The sequence below is a fragment of the Oncorhynchus kisutch genome, linkage group LG17 (assembly GCF_002021735.2).
Source record: "Oncorhynchus kisutch isolate 150728-3 linkage group LG17, Okis_V2, whole genome shotgun sequence".
Classification (NCBI taxonomy): Eukaryota; Metazoa; Chordata; class Actinopteri; order Salmoniformes; family Salmonidae; genus Oncorhynchus; species Oncorhynchus kisutch.
Window position 1 is genome coordinate 21,558,538 of NC_034190.2, and position 17,546 is coordinate 21,576,083.

The 17,546-nt window shown below is 45.5% G+C and overlaps 1 protein-coding gene across 19 annotated transcripts in view; it reads left to right on the plus strand.

Annotated features, from left to right (window-relative positions):
• clasp2 (cytoplasmic linker associated protein 2) overlaps positions 1–15,941 on the plus strand; it is an 81,889-nt gene extending 65,948 nt beyond the window's left edge. For 15 of the 19 annotated variants that reach the window (XM_031793223.1, XM_031793225.1, XM_031793228.1 and 12 more), the window contains 12 exons: positions 470–633; positions 5,381–5,459; positions 6,877–7,020; positions 7,139–7,282; positions 7,481–7,587; positions 7,738–7,882; positions 9,848–10,031; positions 11,725–11,921; positions 12,001–12,129; positions 12,359–12,565; positions 14,058–14,174; positions 14,347–15,941. In XM_031793223.1, coding sequence (XP_031649083.1) covers positions 470–633; positions 5,381–5,459; positions 6,877–7,020; positions 7,139–7,282; positions 7,481–7,587; positions 7,738–7,882; positions 9,848–10,031; positions 11,725–11,921; positions 12,001–12,129; positions 12,359–12,565; positions 14,058–14,174; positions 14,347–14,424 — 1,695 coding nt within the window. In that variant the 3' untranslated portion in view covers positions 14,425–15,941. The remainder of the gene's footprint in view (positions 1–469; positions 634–5,380; positions 5,460–6,876; positions 7,021–7,138; positions 7,283–7,480; positions 7,588–7,737; positions 7,883–9,847; positions 10,032–11,724; positions 11,922–12,000; positions 12,130–12,358; positions 12,566–14,057; positions 14,175–14,346) is intronic. The other 4 variants (XM_031793222.1, XM_031793241.1, XM_031793229.1 and 1 more) reach the window with 1 other exon arrangement.
• The last annotated feature ends 1,605 nt before the right edge of the window (positions 15,942–17,546 follow it).

The following is a 17,546-nucleotide window of genomic DNA, read 5'->3' on the forward strand; positions in this document are numbered from 1 at the left end:
TACTCTGATTGGAGACTAATCTTGAATTCATTGATTAATCTGGTGGGTGGTAATCTGACTGGGTGGCTAATTTAATGGTTTCCAAGGCAACCACAGACTCACTCACTAACCGACCCGGTGATGTCACAGCTCACAGCTGTGACATCACTATGACATCATGACGCCCTGTGATTGGTGTCTGAGTCCCTGCTGTTTTGCAGGTGACAGCCAATCAGCATGTGTGTTTAGTGAATACTGAATATTGATTGTGTATTGGTAAAACATAATTCTGCTTGCTGCATGCTGATTAGAGTGAGTGGTTGGTAGGCTGAGGGAAGCAATTCCATTCAATTAAACAATCTCATAGTATCCATAGTACATGTGTGTCTCACTCATGTTTGTGTGCATGAACATTTTCCTCTCTCTTCTAAGAGTGTGTGTGTGTGTGTTTATACAATGTGTCTAACCCATGTCCCCTGTCTCTCCCAAGGTGTTCAGTATGTTCTTAGAGACCCTAGTGGACTTTGTCCTGGTGCACAGAGAAGACCTGCAGGACTGGCTGTTCGTCCTGCTCACCCAGCTGCTGAAGAAGATGGGAGCTGACCTGCTGGGATCAGTACAGGCCAAGGTCCAGAGAGCACTGGACATCACACGGTCAGTGGGTGTGTGTATAGTGTGTGTATTTGTAAAGTTTGTGTGTGCATATATCTTGCATGTGTATTTGTAAAGTTTGTGTGTGCATATATCTTGCATGTGTATTTGTAAAGTTTGTGTGTGCATATATCTTGCATGTGTGTCTGTAATGTGTGTATATAAACTCAGCAACAAAAGAAACGTCCCCTCACTGTCAATTGCATTAATGTTCAGCAAACTTAACATGTGTAAATATTTGTATGAACATAACAAGATTCAACAACTGAGACACAACTGAACAAGTTCCACAGACATGTGACTAACAGAAATGGAATAATGTGTCCCTGAACAAAATCAAAAGTAACAGTCAGTATCTGGTGTGGCCACCAGCTGAATTAAGTATTGCAGTGCATCTCCTCCTCATGGACTGCACTCCGAAACTGGAGCAGCAGCACGATCAGGTGGACTGGGGACAGCAAGGAGTCATCAGGCCAGGTAGTCCTGAGGCATGGTCCTAGGGCTATGGTCCTCCGAGAGAAAGACAGACAATTATTTAAATTCACACAGGACACCGGATAAGACGGGAGAAATACTCCAGATATAACAGACTGACCCTAGCCCCCTGACACAAACTATTGCAGCATAAATACCGAAGGCTGAGACAGGAGGGGTCAGGAGACACTGTGGCCCTGTCCGACGATACCCCCGGACAGGGCCAAACAGGCTGGATATAACCCCACCCACTTTGCCAAAGCACAGCCCCCACATCACTAGAGGGATATCTTCAACCACCAACTTACCATCCTGAGATCAGGCTGAGTATAGCCCACGAAGATCTCCCCCACGGCACGAACCCAAGTGGGGGCACCAACCCAGACAGGAAGATCACATCAGTGACTCAACCCACTCAAGTGACGCACCCCTCCTAGGGACGGCATGGAAGAGCACCAGTAAGCCAGTGACTCAGCCCCTGTAATAGGGTTAGAGGCAGAGAATCCCAGTGGAGAGAGGGGAACCGGCCAGGCAAGGGCGGTTCGTTGCTCCAGTGCCTTTTCGTTCACCTTCACACTCCTGAGCCAGACTACACTCAATCATAGGACCTACCGAAGAGATGAGTCTTCAATAAAGACTTAAATGTCGAGACCAAGTCTGTCTCTCTCACATGGGTAGGCAGACCATTCCATAAAAATGGAACTCTATAGGAGAAAGCCCTCCTCCAGCTGTTTGCTTAGAAAACCTAGGGACAGGAGGCCTGCGTCTTGTGACCGTAGCGTACGTGTAGGTATGTACGGCAGGACCAAATCAGAGAGATAGGTAGGAGCAAGCCCATGTAATGCTTTGTAGGTTAGCATTAAAATCTTGAATTAAACCCTTGCCTTAGCAGGAAGCCAGTGTAGGGAGGCTAGCACTGGAGTAATATGATTACATTTTTTGGTTCTAGTCAAGATTCTAGCAGCCGTATTTAGCACCAACTGAAGTTTATTTAGTGCTTTATCCGGGTAGCCGGAAAGTAGAGCATTGCAGTGGTCTAACCTAGAAGTAACAAAAGCATGGATACATTTTTCTGCATCATTTTTGGACAAAGTTTCTGATTTTTGTAATGTTAAGTAGATGGAATGAGGCTGTCCTTGAAACAGTTTTCATATGTTCGTCAAAAGAGAGATCAGGGTCCAGAGTAATGCCGAGGTCCTTCAGTTTTATTTGAGACGACTGTACAACCATCAATACATATATAACGTGTGTGTCTGTAATATGCGTGTATATAACGTGTGTCTGTATTATGTGTGTATATAACGTGTGTGTCTGTAATATGCGTGTGTATATAACGTGTGTCTGTAATTTGTGTACAGTGGCAAGAAAAAGTATGTGAATCCTTTGGAATTACCTAGATTTCTGCATAAATTTGTCATCAAATTTAATCTGATTTTCATCTTAGTCACAACAATAGACAAACACATTATGCTTAAACTAAAAACACAAATTATTTTATTTTTCTAAAGTTGATGTTAAGAAGAATTATAGTGTCAGCTAAGACTTACAGAAATCTCTGGAACATTCTAACGTCTCTGTTGACGAGTACGATACGTAAAACACTAAACAGGAATGGTGTTCATGGGAGGACACCACGGAAGAAGTCACTGCTGTCCAAAAAAAACTTGCTGCACGTCTGAAGTTTGCAGAAGAGCACCTGGATGTTCCACAGCGCTACTGGCAAAATATTCTGTGGACAGATTAAACTATAGGAACACAACACTGTGTGGAGAAAAAAAGGCCCAGCAAACCAACATCAAAACCTCATCCCAACTGTAAAGTATGGTGGAGGGAGCATCATGGTTTGGGCTGCTTTGCTGCCTCAGGGCCTGGACAGCTTGCTATCATCGACAGAAAAATGAATTCCCAAGTTTATCAAGACATTTTGCATGAGAATGTAAGGCTATCTGTCCGCCAATAGAAGCTCAACAGAAGTTGGGTGATGCAACAGGACAACAACCCGTAAGTAAGACAGAAGTAAATCTACAACAGAACGGCTTCAACAGAAGGAAATACACCTTCTGGAGTGGCCCAATCAGAGTCCTGACCTAAACCGGATTTAAAATGCTGTGGCATGACCTCAAGTGAGCGGTTCACACCAGACATCCCAAGAATATTGCTGAACTGAAACCGTTTTGTAAAGATGAATGGTCCAAAATTCCTCCCGTTGTGCAGGTCTGATCCGCAACTACAGAAATCGTTTGGTTGAGGTTATTGTTGCCAAAGGAGGGTCAACCTGTTATTAAATCCAGTTCATATTTTTCCTACCTGCACTGTGAATGTTTACACGGTGTGTTCAATAAAGACATGAAAACATGTAATTGTTTGTGTGTTATTAGTTTAAGCAGACTGTGTTTGTCTATTGTTGTGACTTAGGTGAAGATCAGATTTTCTGACTAATATATGCAGAAATGTAGGTAATTCTAAAGGGTTCACATACTTTTTCTTGCAACTGTATATATAACGTTTGTGTGTGGGTGTGTGTGTGTGTCTGTAATGTGTGTGTCTGTAATGTGTGTCTATAGTGTGTGTGTGTGTGTGTGTATATATACTGTGGGGTAAAAAATGATTTAGTCAGCCACCAATTGTGCAAGTTCTCCCACTTAAAAAGATGAGAGGCCTGTAATTTTCATCATAGGTACACTTCAACTATGACAGACAAAATGAGGGAAATTGTTTTTGCAAATTATGGTGGAAAATAAGTATTTGGTCACCTACAAACAAGCAAGATTTCTGGCTCTCACAGACCTGTAACTTCTTCTTTAAGAGGCTCCTCTGTCCTCCACTCGTTACCTGTATTAATGGCACCTGTTTGAACTTATCAGTATAAAAGACACCAGTCCACAACCTCAAACAGTCACACTCCAAACTCCACTATGGCCAAGACCAAAGAGCTGTCAAAGGACACCAGAAACAAAATTGTAGACCTGCACCAGGCTGGGAAGACTGAATCTGCAATAGGTAAGCAGCTTGGTTTGAAGAAATTAACTGTGGGAGCAATTATTAGGAAATGGAAGACATACAAGACCACTGATAATCTTCCTCGATCTGGGGCTCCACGCAAGATCTCACCCCGTGGGGTCAAAAAGATCACAAGAACGGTGAGCAAAAATCCCAGAATCACACGGGGAGACCTAGTGAATGACCTGCAGAGAGCTGGGACCAAAGTAACAAAGCCTACCATCAGTAACACACTACCCCGCCAGGGACTCAAATCCTGACATGTCCCCCTGCTTAAGCCAGTACATGTCCAGGCCCGTCTGAAGTTTGCTAGAGAGCATTTGGATGATCCAGAAGAAGATTGGGAGAATGTCATATGGTCAGATCAAACCAAAATATAACTTTTCGGTAAAAACTCAACTTGTCGTGTTTGGAGGACAAAGAATGCTGAGTTGCATCCAAAGAACACCATACCTACTGTGAAGCATGGGGGTGGAAACATCATGCTTTGGGGCTGTTTTTCTGCAAAGGGACCAGGACGACTGATCCGTGTAAAGGAAAGAATGTATGGGGTCATGTATGGTGAGATTTTGAGTGAAAACCTCCTTCCATCAGCAAGGGCATTGAATATGAAACGTGGCTGGGTCTTTCAGCATGACAATGATCCCAAACACACCGCCCGGGCAACGAAGGAGTGGCTTCGTAAGAAGCATTTCAAGGTCCTGGAGTGGCCTAGCCAGATCTCAACCCCATAGAAAATCTTTGGAGGGAGTTGAAAGTCCGTGTTGCCCAGCAACAGCCCCAAAACATCACTGCTCTAGAGGAGATCTGCATGGAGGAATGGGCCAAAATACCAGCAACAGTGTGTGAAAACCTAGTGAAGACTTACAGAAAACGTTTGACCTCTGTCAATGCCAACAAAGGGTATATAACAAAGTATTGAGAAACTTTTGTTATTGACCAAATACTTATTTTCCACCATAATTGGCAAATAAATTCATAAAAAATCCTACAATGTGATTTTCTGGATTTTTTTTCTCATTTTGTCTGTCATAGTTGAAGTGTACATATGATGAAAATTACAGGCCTCATCGTTTTAAGTGGGAGAACTTGCACAATTGGTGGCTGACTAAATACTTTTTAGCCCCAGTGTATATGTGAGTGTATGTATGTATGTGTGTGTGTGTATATATGTGTGTGTGTGTGTGTGTGTGTGTGTGTGTGTGTGTGTGTGTGTGTGTGTGTGTGTCTGTAATATGCGTATATATAACACGCGTGCATAATATCTCCCCTACAGAGAGTCTTTCCCCAACGACCTCCAGTTCACTATCCTCATGAGGTTCACTGTGGACCAGACTCAGACACCAAACCTCAAGGTAAATGTCTGTCTGTCTGTTTAGGGGGGGTAGATGTTTTGTTAATGTATGTTGAAAGAGATGGACTGATTGAGAAGAGGAAGGGGGAGTAAAAGGGATGTAGGGAGGGTTGAAAGGCAGGGACAGCTCTCCGTCACCAGACTCACCTACTGTCTCAGCAACCACGGTAACTATTGTATCAGTAACCATGGTAACCACTTTTCTGATATCACGGCTGTTTAACACTGGCTCTGCTCCCTACCCACCCGATCCCTGGACTCTGATTGGATAGCGACTGATATGCCTCCAATTAAACCCGCCAACCACTGGCTTTGCTCTCTGCAGTCTGAGCCCGCCTCACCTCCCCTTCCTCGCTGCCTCTCTATCCTCTCCCCTCCCTTTCCTCCATCTTCTCCCTCCTCTCACTTTGTATTTCCCCTTATACACTTGTTCGCTCCCTCCCTTTCCTCTCCCCTTCCCCCTCCCCACCTCCTTCACTTTCATTACCTCAACTTCCTCAATCTTCTTCTCCCTCCTTCACTCTTCACCTCACCTTCCCTTGCTATGCTTTCCCTTCTCTCATTTTCTTATGTAATTGTCACTCCTCTCATCCCTGTCCCAGTGTGTCCATCTGTCTCTGTCTTGCCTCCTCTCTCCCTCCACTACATCCTCTTCCTCCCTCCCCATCTCCCCTTCCTCCCCTCACCTACCTTCTCCTCTAACCTCTCCTCTCTCTCCCCTACCTTTCTCCCACTTCCCCTCTCCCCCTTCCTCTCTCCTCCCTCTCACTCTCCATCCCTCCCCCTCCCTCTCTCTCTAAGCCTGTGGGGAGGAGGGGAACGTGTTGTGGGCGGCGCAACATTAAATTGATTCCCCCTGCTTCAAGAACCATGAGGCGCGATGTTAAATTGTTCCCCCCTGCCACGAGAGCCCCCAGGGGGCACCACGCCTGCTGCTCTCTGAACGAGCAGGTCTCAGCCTGGAACCAATCCTCCCAGGTCAGTGTGCTCAGGGGGGAGCATTTTTATGACGCGCACACTGAGGAGCAGGCGGTCGGTCGAGGAAGTGTTTTGAATAGAGGAAGAGTGAGACAGAGATGGACTTTTTTTTGAAGGAATGAAAATATTGTAAAAGAGAAACTAATGTGAGAACGAAGAACGAATGTAAATGGTGGCTCTTTTTCCTTTAGTTTTCATTTGTCTTTATTGGTTTCTCCCCCCTCTGCCTCCTTCATGATAGCTGCCTGACTACAACTGTGAAGGAGACTAGCATATTACTGCAGCTTCTTTGTTGTTGCGGATGTTTACTTTGTGTTGCAGAGTAGAACTAGTTTCAGCTCAGAGTTAGGAAACTCCTGGGATGATCCATGAACCACACAGACAGAAGATGTGTGTAACAGTGGGTTCTCTAACCTTTTATACTCTGAATGTGTGTCCAGGTGAAGGTGGCTGTTCTGAAGTACATTGAGACCTTGACCCTGCAGATGGAGCCGCAGGACTTTGTGAACTCCAGTGAGACGCGCCTGGCTGTGTCTCGCGTCATCACCTGGACCACAGAGCCAAAGAGCTCCGACGTCAGGAAGGTACCTTACAGACATTTCTGTATGAGGCAATTTGTTGATTATTGGTTGACGCGAACTTTGATTGGTTTCGGATGTGTGTGTGTGTGTCTGTCTGTGTGTGTGTGTGTGTGTGTTCCAGGCTGCCCAGTCGGTGTTGATCTCGTTGTTCCAGTTGAACACTCCAGAGTTCACCATGCTGCTGGCAGCTCTGCCCAAGACCTTCCAGGATGGCGCCACCAAACTGCTACAGAACCACCTGAGGAACACAGGCAATGCTGCACAGGTAACGACACCTGGCCTTGGCTGTACCCCTCCCAGCAGGTAACGACACCTGGCCTTGGCTGTACCCCTCCCAGCAGGTAACGACACCTGGCCTTGGCTGTACCCCTCCCAGCCTGGCCTGATGAAGGATCTTAGGAGTTGGGAAACTAAAACGTCCTCTCATGTACTTGATGCTATTATGTGTTACTCTCTCCCCCAGGCCCCGACAGGAAGCCCTCTTACACGCCACACCCCCCGCTCTCCTGCCAGCTGGTCCAGCCCCCTCACCTCTCCTACCAACACATCACAGAACACATCCTCACCCAGGTAAAATACACACACCTCCCAATGTACACGCACAACCAGGTTACACACACAGACCTCAGAACACACCTAGGTAACACACACAGACCTCAGAACACACTCATATAATGACCTATTGTGATAGTAATATGACTGATGTGTTGTTGTGTGCAGTGCATTTGACTACGACACAGAGAACATGAACTCAGAGGACATCTACAGTAGTCTGAGAGGAGTTACAGAGGCCATCCAGAACTTCTCCGTCCGTAGCCAGGAAGACATGAACGAACCGGTCAGACGGAGGGAAGGAGAGGAGGTGGGGAGTGTGTGTGTGTGTGTGTGTGTGTGGAACCGACATGATGGGATGCATCTTAGAAAGGATTATTTATAGTCAGGTGAATTCTGGGGGTTTAAGCCTTCACACACAATGTTCCTGAGAACAGATATGTCCTGCCACTCCCCTTGTTGTGTGTGAGAGACACTGAACCCCATAACCTTCTGACCCCAACTGTTATCACACTGTCTGGTGTCAAAGCATCTCATCCCTACCTTTCTAACAAAGTGGATTTCACCGGAAATAGCTTTTTTATCTGGTGGTGTAAGCTAATATCAGGGGAAAAATGACACATTCAGTATTTTTACAGGTTAAAATACACTACTTGACCAAAAGTATTTGGACACCTGCTTGTCGAACATCTCATTCCAAAATCATGGATATCATTAATATGGAGTTGGTCCCCCCTTTGCTGCTATAACAGCCTCCACTCTTCTGGGAAGGCTCTCCACAAGATGTTGGAACATTGCTGCGGGGACTTGCTACCAGTCAGCTACGAGCATTAGTGAGGTCGGGCACTGATGTTGGGCGATTAGGCCTGGCTCGCAGTCTGCGTTCCAATTCATCCCAAAGGTGTTCGATGAGGTTGAGGTCAGGAATCTGAATAGGCCAGTCAATTTCTTCCACACTGATCTCAACAAACCAATTTGTGTATGGATCTCGCTTAGTGCACGGGGCACTGTCATGCTGAAACAGGAAAGGGCCTTACCCAAACTGTTGCCACAAAGTTGGAAGCACAGAATCATCTAGAATATCATTGTATGCTGTAGCGTTTAGATTTCCCTTCACTGGAATTAACGGGCCTAGACCGAACCATAAACTGTCCCACACCAGTATTCCTCCTCCACCAAACTTCAGTTGGCACTATGCATTGGGCCAGGTGGCATTTTCCTGACATCCTCCAAACCCAGATTCGTCCTCTGGACTGCCAGATGGTGAAGCTTGATTCATCACTCCAGAGAACTCGTTTCCACTGCTCCAGAGTCCAATAGCAGCTTTACACTACTCCAGCCGACTCTTGGTATTGCGCATTGTGATCTTAGGCCTGTGTGCGGCTGCTCGGCCATGGAAACCCATTTCATTAAACTCCCGAAAAAGCAGTTATTGGGCTGACATTGATTCCAGAGGCAGTTTGGAACTCAGGAAGGAATGTTGTAACCGAGGGCAGATGATTTTTACGCACTTCAGCACTCGGCGGTCCATTTCTGTGAGCTTGTGTGGCCTACCACTTCGCGGTTGAGTCGTTGTTGCTCCTAGACATTTCCACTTCACAATAACAGTACTTACAGTTGACCGGGGCAGGTCTAGCAGAGCAGAAATCTAATGAACTGACTTGTTGGAAAGGAGGCATCCTATGACAGTGCCACATTGAAAGTCACTGAGCTCTTAAGTAAGGCCATTCTACTGCCAATGTTTGTCTATGGAGATTGCATGGCTGTGTGCTCGATTTTATATACCTGTCAGCAACGGGTGTGGCTAAAATGGCTGAATCCAATCATTTGAAGAGGTGTCCACATACTTTTGTATATATAGTGTAGGTTGTGATGGGAGTATCGTGCGTGTGTCCCCGAGTGTGTACAGTATGTGAGATGTTATTCATTATGACACCCCTCTCCATGGTATGTTCCAAGGAAGGGCAATGTCCAAGCTGACATTTCCTCTAGAGGTCAGTCTGAAACCTGACCCGCCCACCCATCCTCAACCTGCCAATCAGAGCTCAACTGACTCCATCACCTGCCTATCACCTGACCCGTCAGGGGGTTTTCTGGTTTGAGTGAAAATATTAACAGGAACTGTAACAGGTCTCATATCTCTCCTCATTCCATCCATAGAATGATAAAAACCCTAACCCACACATACCACTGTGTGTGCGTGCATGCGATGACATGCACGCATTTCTGTCTGTCTGAATCATACCACCGTGTGTCTCCCTCTCTCCCCCTCCCTCAGGGTGGTAGTGCTGGTGCTGACCAGGTGGATGGAGGTCGTACAGCTCTGGACAACAAGACGTCTCTCCTCAACACCCCCCTGCTCTCCTCTTCTCCCCGGGGGTCCCGTGACCCCTTCACTGACTCCCCCTTCAAACACAGCGTCATAGATACTTCACTAGACGAATCAGACCAGCAAACTGACGGTACACACAAACACACATACAGTACCAGTCAAAAGTTTGGAAACACCTACTCATTCCAGGTTTTTTTTTTGTTTTTTTGTATGATTTTGTACTTTGTAGAATAGTACTGAAGACATCAAAACTATGAAATAACACATACGGAATCGTTTAGTAACCAAAAGTATTTAACAAATCCAAATATATTTGAGATTCTTCAAAGTGGCCACCCTTTGCCTTGATGACAGCTTTGCACACTCTTGGCATTCTCTCAACCAGCTTCATGAGGAAGTCACCTGGAATGCATTTCAATTAATGGGTATGCCTTGTTAAATGTTAATTTGTGGAATTTCTTTCCTTAATGCGTTTGAGCCAATCAGTTGTGTTGAGACAAGGTAGGGGTGGTATACAGAAGATAGCCCTATTTGGTAAAAGACCAAGTCCATATTATGGCAAGAACAGCCCAAATAAGCAAAGAGAAACGACAGTCCATCATTACTTTAAGACATGAAGGTCAGTCAATCTGGAAAATGTCAAGAACTTTGAAAGTTTCTTCAAGTGCAGTCACAAAAACCATCAAGCTCTATGATGAAACTGGTTCTCATGAGGACCGCCACAGGAAAGGAAGACCCAGAGTTACCTCTGCTGCAGAGGATAAGTTCATTAGAGTTACCAGCCTAAGAGAGGCCTCTCAACATCAACTGTTTAGAGGAGACTGTGTGAATCAGACCTTAGTGGTCGAATTGCTGCAAAGAAACCACTATTGAAGGACAGCAATAAGAAGAAGAGACTTGCTTGGGCCAAGAAACACGAGCAATGGACATTAGACCGGTGGAAATCGGTCCTTTTGGTCTGATGAGTCCAAATTTGAGACAGCCGTGTCTTTGTGAGACGCAGAGTAGGTGAACGGATGATCTCCGCATGGGAGGTTACCACTGTGAAGCATGGAGGAGGTAGTGTGGGGGTGTTTTACTGGTGACACAGTCAGTGATTTATTTAGAATTCAAAGTACACTTAACCAGCGTGGCTACCACAGCATCCTGCAGCGATACGCCATCCAATCTGATTAGTGGAACTTAGTGGGACTATCATTTGTTTTTCAACAGGACAGTGACCCAACACACCTCCAGGCTGTGTAAGGGCAATTTGACCAAGAAGGAGAGTGATGGAGTGCTGCATCAGATGACCTGGCCTCAACAATCACCTGACCTCAAACCAATTGAGATGGTTTGGGACGAGTTGGACCACAGAGTGAAAGAAAAGCAGCCAACAAGTGTTCAGCGTATGTGGGTACTCCTTCAAGGCTATTGGAAAAAGCAATTCAGGTGAAGCTGGTAGAGAGAATGCCAAGTGTGCAGAGCTGTCATCAAGGCAAAGGGTGGCTACTTTGAAGAATCTAAAATATATTTTGAGTTGTATAACATTTTTTTGTTACTACATGATTTCATATGTTATTTCATCGGTTTGATGTCTTCAGTATTATTCAACAATGTAGAAAATAGTAAAAAAATAAAGAAACTCTTGAATGGCTAGGTGTCAACTTTTGACTGGTACTGAATATTAATTTCCACTAACACACACACACACACACATGTATTCATATACACACACAAACACACACACACACACACAAAATGTATTGAAGTGTAATATGGGATAGATACTGATTGCCATCAATTTATCAATCTCAACCCCATTTGGTTGTTGCCCCTGACAGACAGCAGCATTGACCAATCAGAGCTGGTGTCTGAGCTGCTGAAGGAGCTGTCCAATCACAATGAGCGTGTGGAGGAGAGGAAGGCAGCGCTTTGTGAGCTCTTGAAGCTGATTCGAGAAAACACCCTGCAGGTCTCCTGGGATGAACACTTCAAAACCATCCTCCTGTTACTACTGGAGACGCTGGGGGACAGAGAGGTACACACACACACACACACTCAATATGTGCATCAATGCAATGAACACACTTTGACCAAACTCTCTCTCCCCTCTGCAGCATGTGATCAGGGCGTTAGCTCTGCGTGTTCTGAGGGAGATTCTGAGCCGCCAGCCCTGGAGGTTTAAGAACTACGCTGAACTCACCATCATGAAGGCCCTGGAGGCGCACAAGGACCCACACAAAGAGGTACACACACACGCATGTACACACACACTCCTTATAATATACACACACTCCATATAATCTCTTGCACATGCACACATTTACACTGGTATAATCTCTCTCACATACACACATTTACACTGGTATAATCTCTCTCACATACCCTCATACATTCACTCTCCTACTGTCATTCCTGAGTGTGTATAGGAGCTATTATAAATCTGGTACTATAACCCTGTTCCTGTGTCTGTAGGTGGTGCGAGCGGCAGAGGAGACTGCAGCCATGCTGGCGTCATCCATCAGTCCAGACCAGTGTATCAAGGTGTTGTGTCCCATCATCCAGTCAGCTGACTACCCCATCAACCTGGCTGCCATCAAGATGCAGACTAAAGTTATAGAGAGGGTCCCCCATGAAGGACTAGTCAGCATGCTGCCTGAGATAGTCCCCGGACTCATACAGGTAACACACACACACACATACAGGTAACACACACACACATACAGGTAACACACACACACACATACAGGTAACACACACACACACATACAGGTAACACACACACACACATACAGGTAACACACACACACACATACAGGTAACACACACACACACACACACACATACAGGTAACACACACACACACATACAGGTAACACACACACACACATACAGGTAACACACACACACACATACAGGTAACACACACACACACATACAGGTAACACACACACACACATACAGGTAACACACACACACACACACATACAGGTAACACACACACACACACATACAGGTAACACACACACACATACAGGTAACACACACACAGGTAACACACACACACAGGTAACACACACACACAGGTAACACACACATACAGGTAACACACACACATACAGGTAACACACACACACACATACAGGTAACATACAGGTAACACACACATACAGGTAACACACACACACAGGTAACACACACACACAGGTAACACACACATACAGGTAACACACACATACAGGTAACACACACATACAGGTAACACACACACACACACATACAGGTAACACACACACACACATACAGGTAACACACACACACACACACATACAGGTAACACACACACACACACATACAGGTAACACACACACACACACATACAGGTAACACACACACACACACATACAGGTAACACACACACACACACATACAGGTAACACACACACACACACATACAGGTAACACACACACACACACATACAGGTAACACACACACACACACACATACAGGTAACACACACACACACACACATACAGGTAACACACACACACACACACATACAGGTAACACACACACACACATACAGGTAACACACACACATACAGGTAACACACACACATACAGGTAACACACACACACATACAGGTAACACACACACACACACACATACAGGTAACACACACACACACACACACACACATACAGGTAACACACACACACACACACACACACATACAGGTAACACACACACACACACACACATACAGGTAACACACACACACACACACACACACACATACAGGTAACACACACACACACACACACACACATACAGGTAACACACACACACACACACACACACATACAGGTAACACACACACACACACACACACACATACAGGTAACACACACACACACACACACACACATACAGGTAACACACACACACACACACACACATACAGGTAACACACACACACACACACACATACAGGTAACACACACACACACACACATATATAGGTAACACACACACACACACATACAGGTAACACACATACAGATAACACATCCTCGTTATTCAGGGTTATGACCCACTGTCATGTTATGGAGGGCTATAACCCTTCTGTCGTGTAATACAGGCTAATAACCCCTCTATGTCATGTTATGCAGGGTTATGACAACTCTGAGAGCAGTGTGAGGAAGGCCTGTGTATTCTGTCTGGTGGCCCTCTACGCAGTCATAGGGGAGGAGCTAAAACCTCACCTCAACCAACTGTCTGGCAGCAAAGTGAGTGACCATGCCCACTTTCTACTAACCAGACCCATTATCTGTGTTCCAATACATCCACGCTAGCATACTTCATTCTTAAATTCATCAATACATTTTATATTACTGGATCAGGAGGATTCCAGAAGAACTGCTTCAGTTCTACAACCCAAACTCTCTTCTCTCTCTCCAGTTGAAGTTGTTGAATCTGTACATCAAGCGTGCCCAGTCCGGCTCCAGTGGTGGTGAGCCCCCAGCAGACAGCCTATAGAACAGATGAACAGCCCACGGGACAACTATGGAGCTGCACTCTCCCTCTGGAGACTTAACACGGACACACAAGGACACACTCTTACATGGATGCACAAACACATACATGCTTACATGAACACATGTGTGCACTTACTTACACGCTTACATGAAAACACATACGCTTACATCTGCTTACACATAAACATGCTGATAAGAAGGCTCTGACACACACATACACTGTCCTGGACCCCCCCTCCCCCTCATGTTACCTCCAAGTCGCCTACTGCAGGGCACTCTGCAATGCACTCTGGGAAGAGAGGAGTGTTGTAGTTCCCTTCACTGACGTTGAAGATCCAACCTGCTCTCTGAGATTCACCCTTGACGTCGACACACCTTGCCCTCTGACCCCGATCTCACTCTGAAGCCTCAACGCTAACGGTTTTAACTTTGGTTTAACTTCCTGGTTTTAGTAGAATAGGGGAGGGGCCGGAACAGCAGCATGATGTAGCCACACCCCAGGCAGGATAAACAGATAGAGGGTAGAGGAGCATGTATGTGTGTGATAGGGGGGTGTATATCTGTCAGCCTGTCCGTCATAGTGGTTGAGTGGGTTTTAGCCGCTGAAACTGAAGGCAAATCTGAAATGGCACCCTAATCCCTACGTAGTGGACTACTTTTGGCCAGAGCTACATAGTGTCACTGCATACGGCTCTGGTCAAACTATAGGGAGTAGGGTGCAATTTTGTCTCAAAGCGTTCTCTGTCCGTCGAATGGTGCTAGTTCCACCCTGTGGCAGTGGGAACATGGTACGACCTTCCCTGCACAGCACTAATGTTCATAAGCAGGTCACAGTAGATCATAACTGCTCTTAGCAGCTACGTAGGCAGTGAGTGTGAGGTATAGGAGGCATAATGTGCTTGGCTATGCATGACGATGATTTTAACAAGATCTTTTTATCCGGAGCCTATTAACTGTCACAGTAGAAGGGAGGGAGTGAAATTAAAGTTAATGATGTCCACCCCTTTCAGAGGAGTCCATGGTACCTTCCGCTGCTCCCCGCCATGTCTTGGATGAGCTCATTTCAGACAGAAAGAGAGGGAGAGGCTTATATACATCGAACTATGACCAGACATGGCTTATTATTATTAATATTATTATCACCTAGTGGATATGTAACTATACATGATATTATAAAAAAAATGTCATATCTGATAACGACGTCATTTAGGAGAGTCCCTGAAGGACGTGTGCGCTCTGCATCCTGATCTATTTTATTTTCTGTTGCACGTTCCGTAGTCTCTCTCACGTTAGTTTCCCCACCGGGGAGACATGTATTATTTACTGATCAGAAACTGTCGAGTCACCTTTCGCCCCCCTCCTCTTCTTTTTCCTTTCCTCTCTTCTGCTCCCTCTTGTTGTCATTCTCTCCCTCTTCTTGTGACATTCTAGTCTTCACTGTGTTTCCCTCAGTGCATTTACAAAGCTGTGCTTACAATAAAATGAAAAATAAAGAAAACTTGTACAGACCATAATAAACATGGTTTCTGTCTCCGTTACTGTGAGGGACAACTGTTCAGCTAACACACACCACACACACGCGTGTTCTAATTAAACCAAGTCATGTCCCTTGCGCACCGACTGGAATCAACTGGTAATTATTTACCAGAGGACAACACAGGGAAGATACTTCTTTCTGCTGGACAGTGTGTGTGAATGTCTAAATGTGAAAGCTGCAGAATAGATGGTCAATGTGAAAGCTGCAGAATAGATAGTCTACCTGAAGCTGAACTATAACCTCGTATTAGGCTCGGAATGTGTGGTTGAGAGAGGTAACTTCAGTAGTAGGCTGTTGTTGTAGTTATTGGAACTGTCCTGGAAAGGACAATGTGAAAAGAAAATATCTAAGCCAGTAGAGAACAGTTTGGGTTGTCCCTTTTAATGTGAATCCGGCCCACATGTGTGGCCTTTCACATTTCCTCTCAAACTGAATTGAATTCTTTTGTTTATTTTGATCCAGTACAATGATCATACAGTGCAGAATGGAAAGCATTCGGACCCCTTCACTTTTCCACATTTTGTTATGTTACAGCCTTGTTCTAAAATTGATTAAATGAAATGTTTTCCTCATCAATCTACACACAATACCCCATAATGACAAAGCGAAAATGTTTTTTAGTAATGTATTCAGACCCTTTGCTATGAGACTTGAAATTGAGCTCAGATGCATCCTGTTTCCATTGATCATCCTTGATGTTTCTACAACTTGAAGTCCACTTAGGGTGCATTCAATTGATTGGACATGATTTGGAAAGGCACACCTGTCGATTTTAAGGTCCCACAGTTCAGTGCATGTCAGAGCAAAAACCAAGCCATGAGGTCAAAGGAATTGTCCGTAGAGCACTGAGACAGGATTATGTCGAGGCACAGATCTGGAGAAGGGTACCAAAAAATGTCTGCAGCAATGAAGGTTCCCAAGAAAACAGTGGCCTCCATCATTCTTAAATGGAAGAAGTTTGGAACCACCAAGACTCTCCCTTGAGCTGGCCGCCCAGCCAAACTGAGCAATCTGGGGAGAAGGGCCTTGGTCAGGGAGGTAACCAAGAACCCGATGGTCACTCTGACAGAGCTCCAGAGTTCCTCTGTGGAGATGGGAGAACCTTCCAGAAGGATAACCATCTCTGCAGCACTGCACCAATCAGGCCTTTATGGTAGAGTGGCCAGACGGAAGCCACTCCTCAGTAAAAGTCACATGACTTCCCACTTGGAGTTTGCCAAAAGGTACCTAAAGGACTCTGACCATAACAAACAGGATTCTCTGGTTTGATGAAACCAGGATTGAACTCTTTGGCCGGAATGCCAAGCACCACGTCTGGAGGAAACCTGGCACCATCCCTATGGTGAAGCCTGGTGGTGGCCGCATCATGCTAGTGATGTTTTTCAGCGGCAAGGACTAGGAGACTAGTTAGGATTGAGGGAAAGATGAATGGAGCAAAGTACAGAGATCCTTGACGAAAACCTGCTCCAGAGTGCTCAGGACCTCAGACTGGGGCGAAGGTTCACCTTCCAACAGGACAACAACCTTAAGCACACAGCCAAGACAATGCAGGAGTGGCTTCGGTACAAGTCTCTGAATGTCCTGGA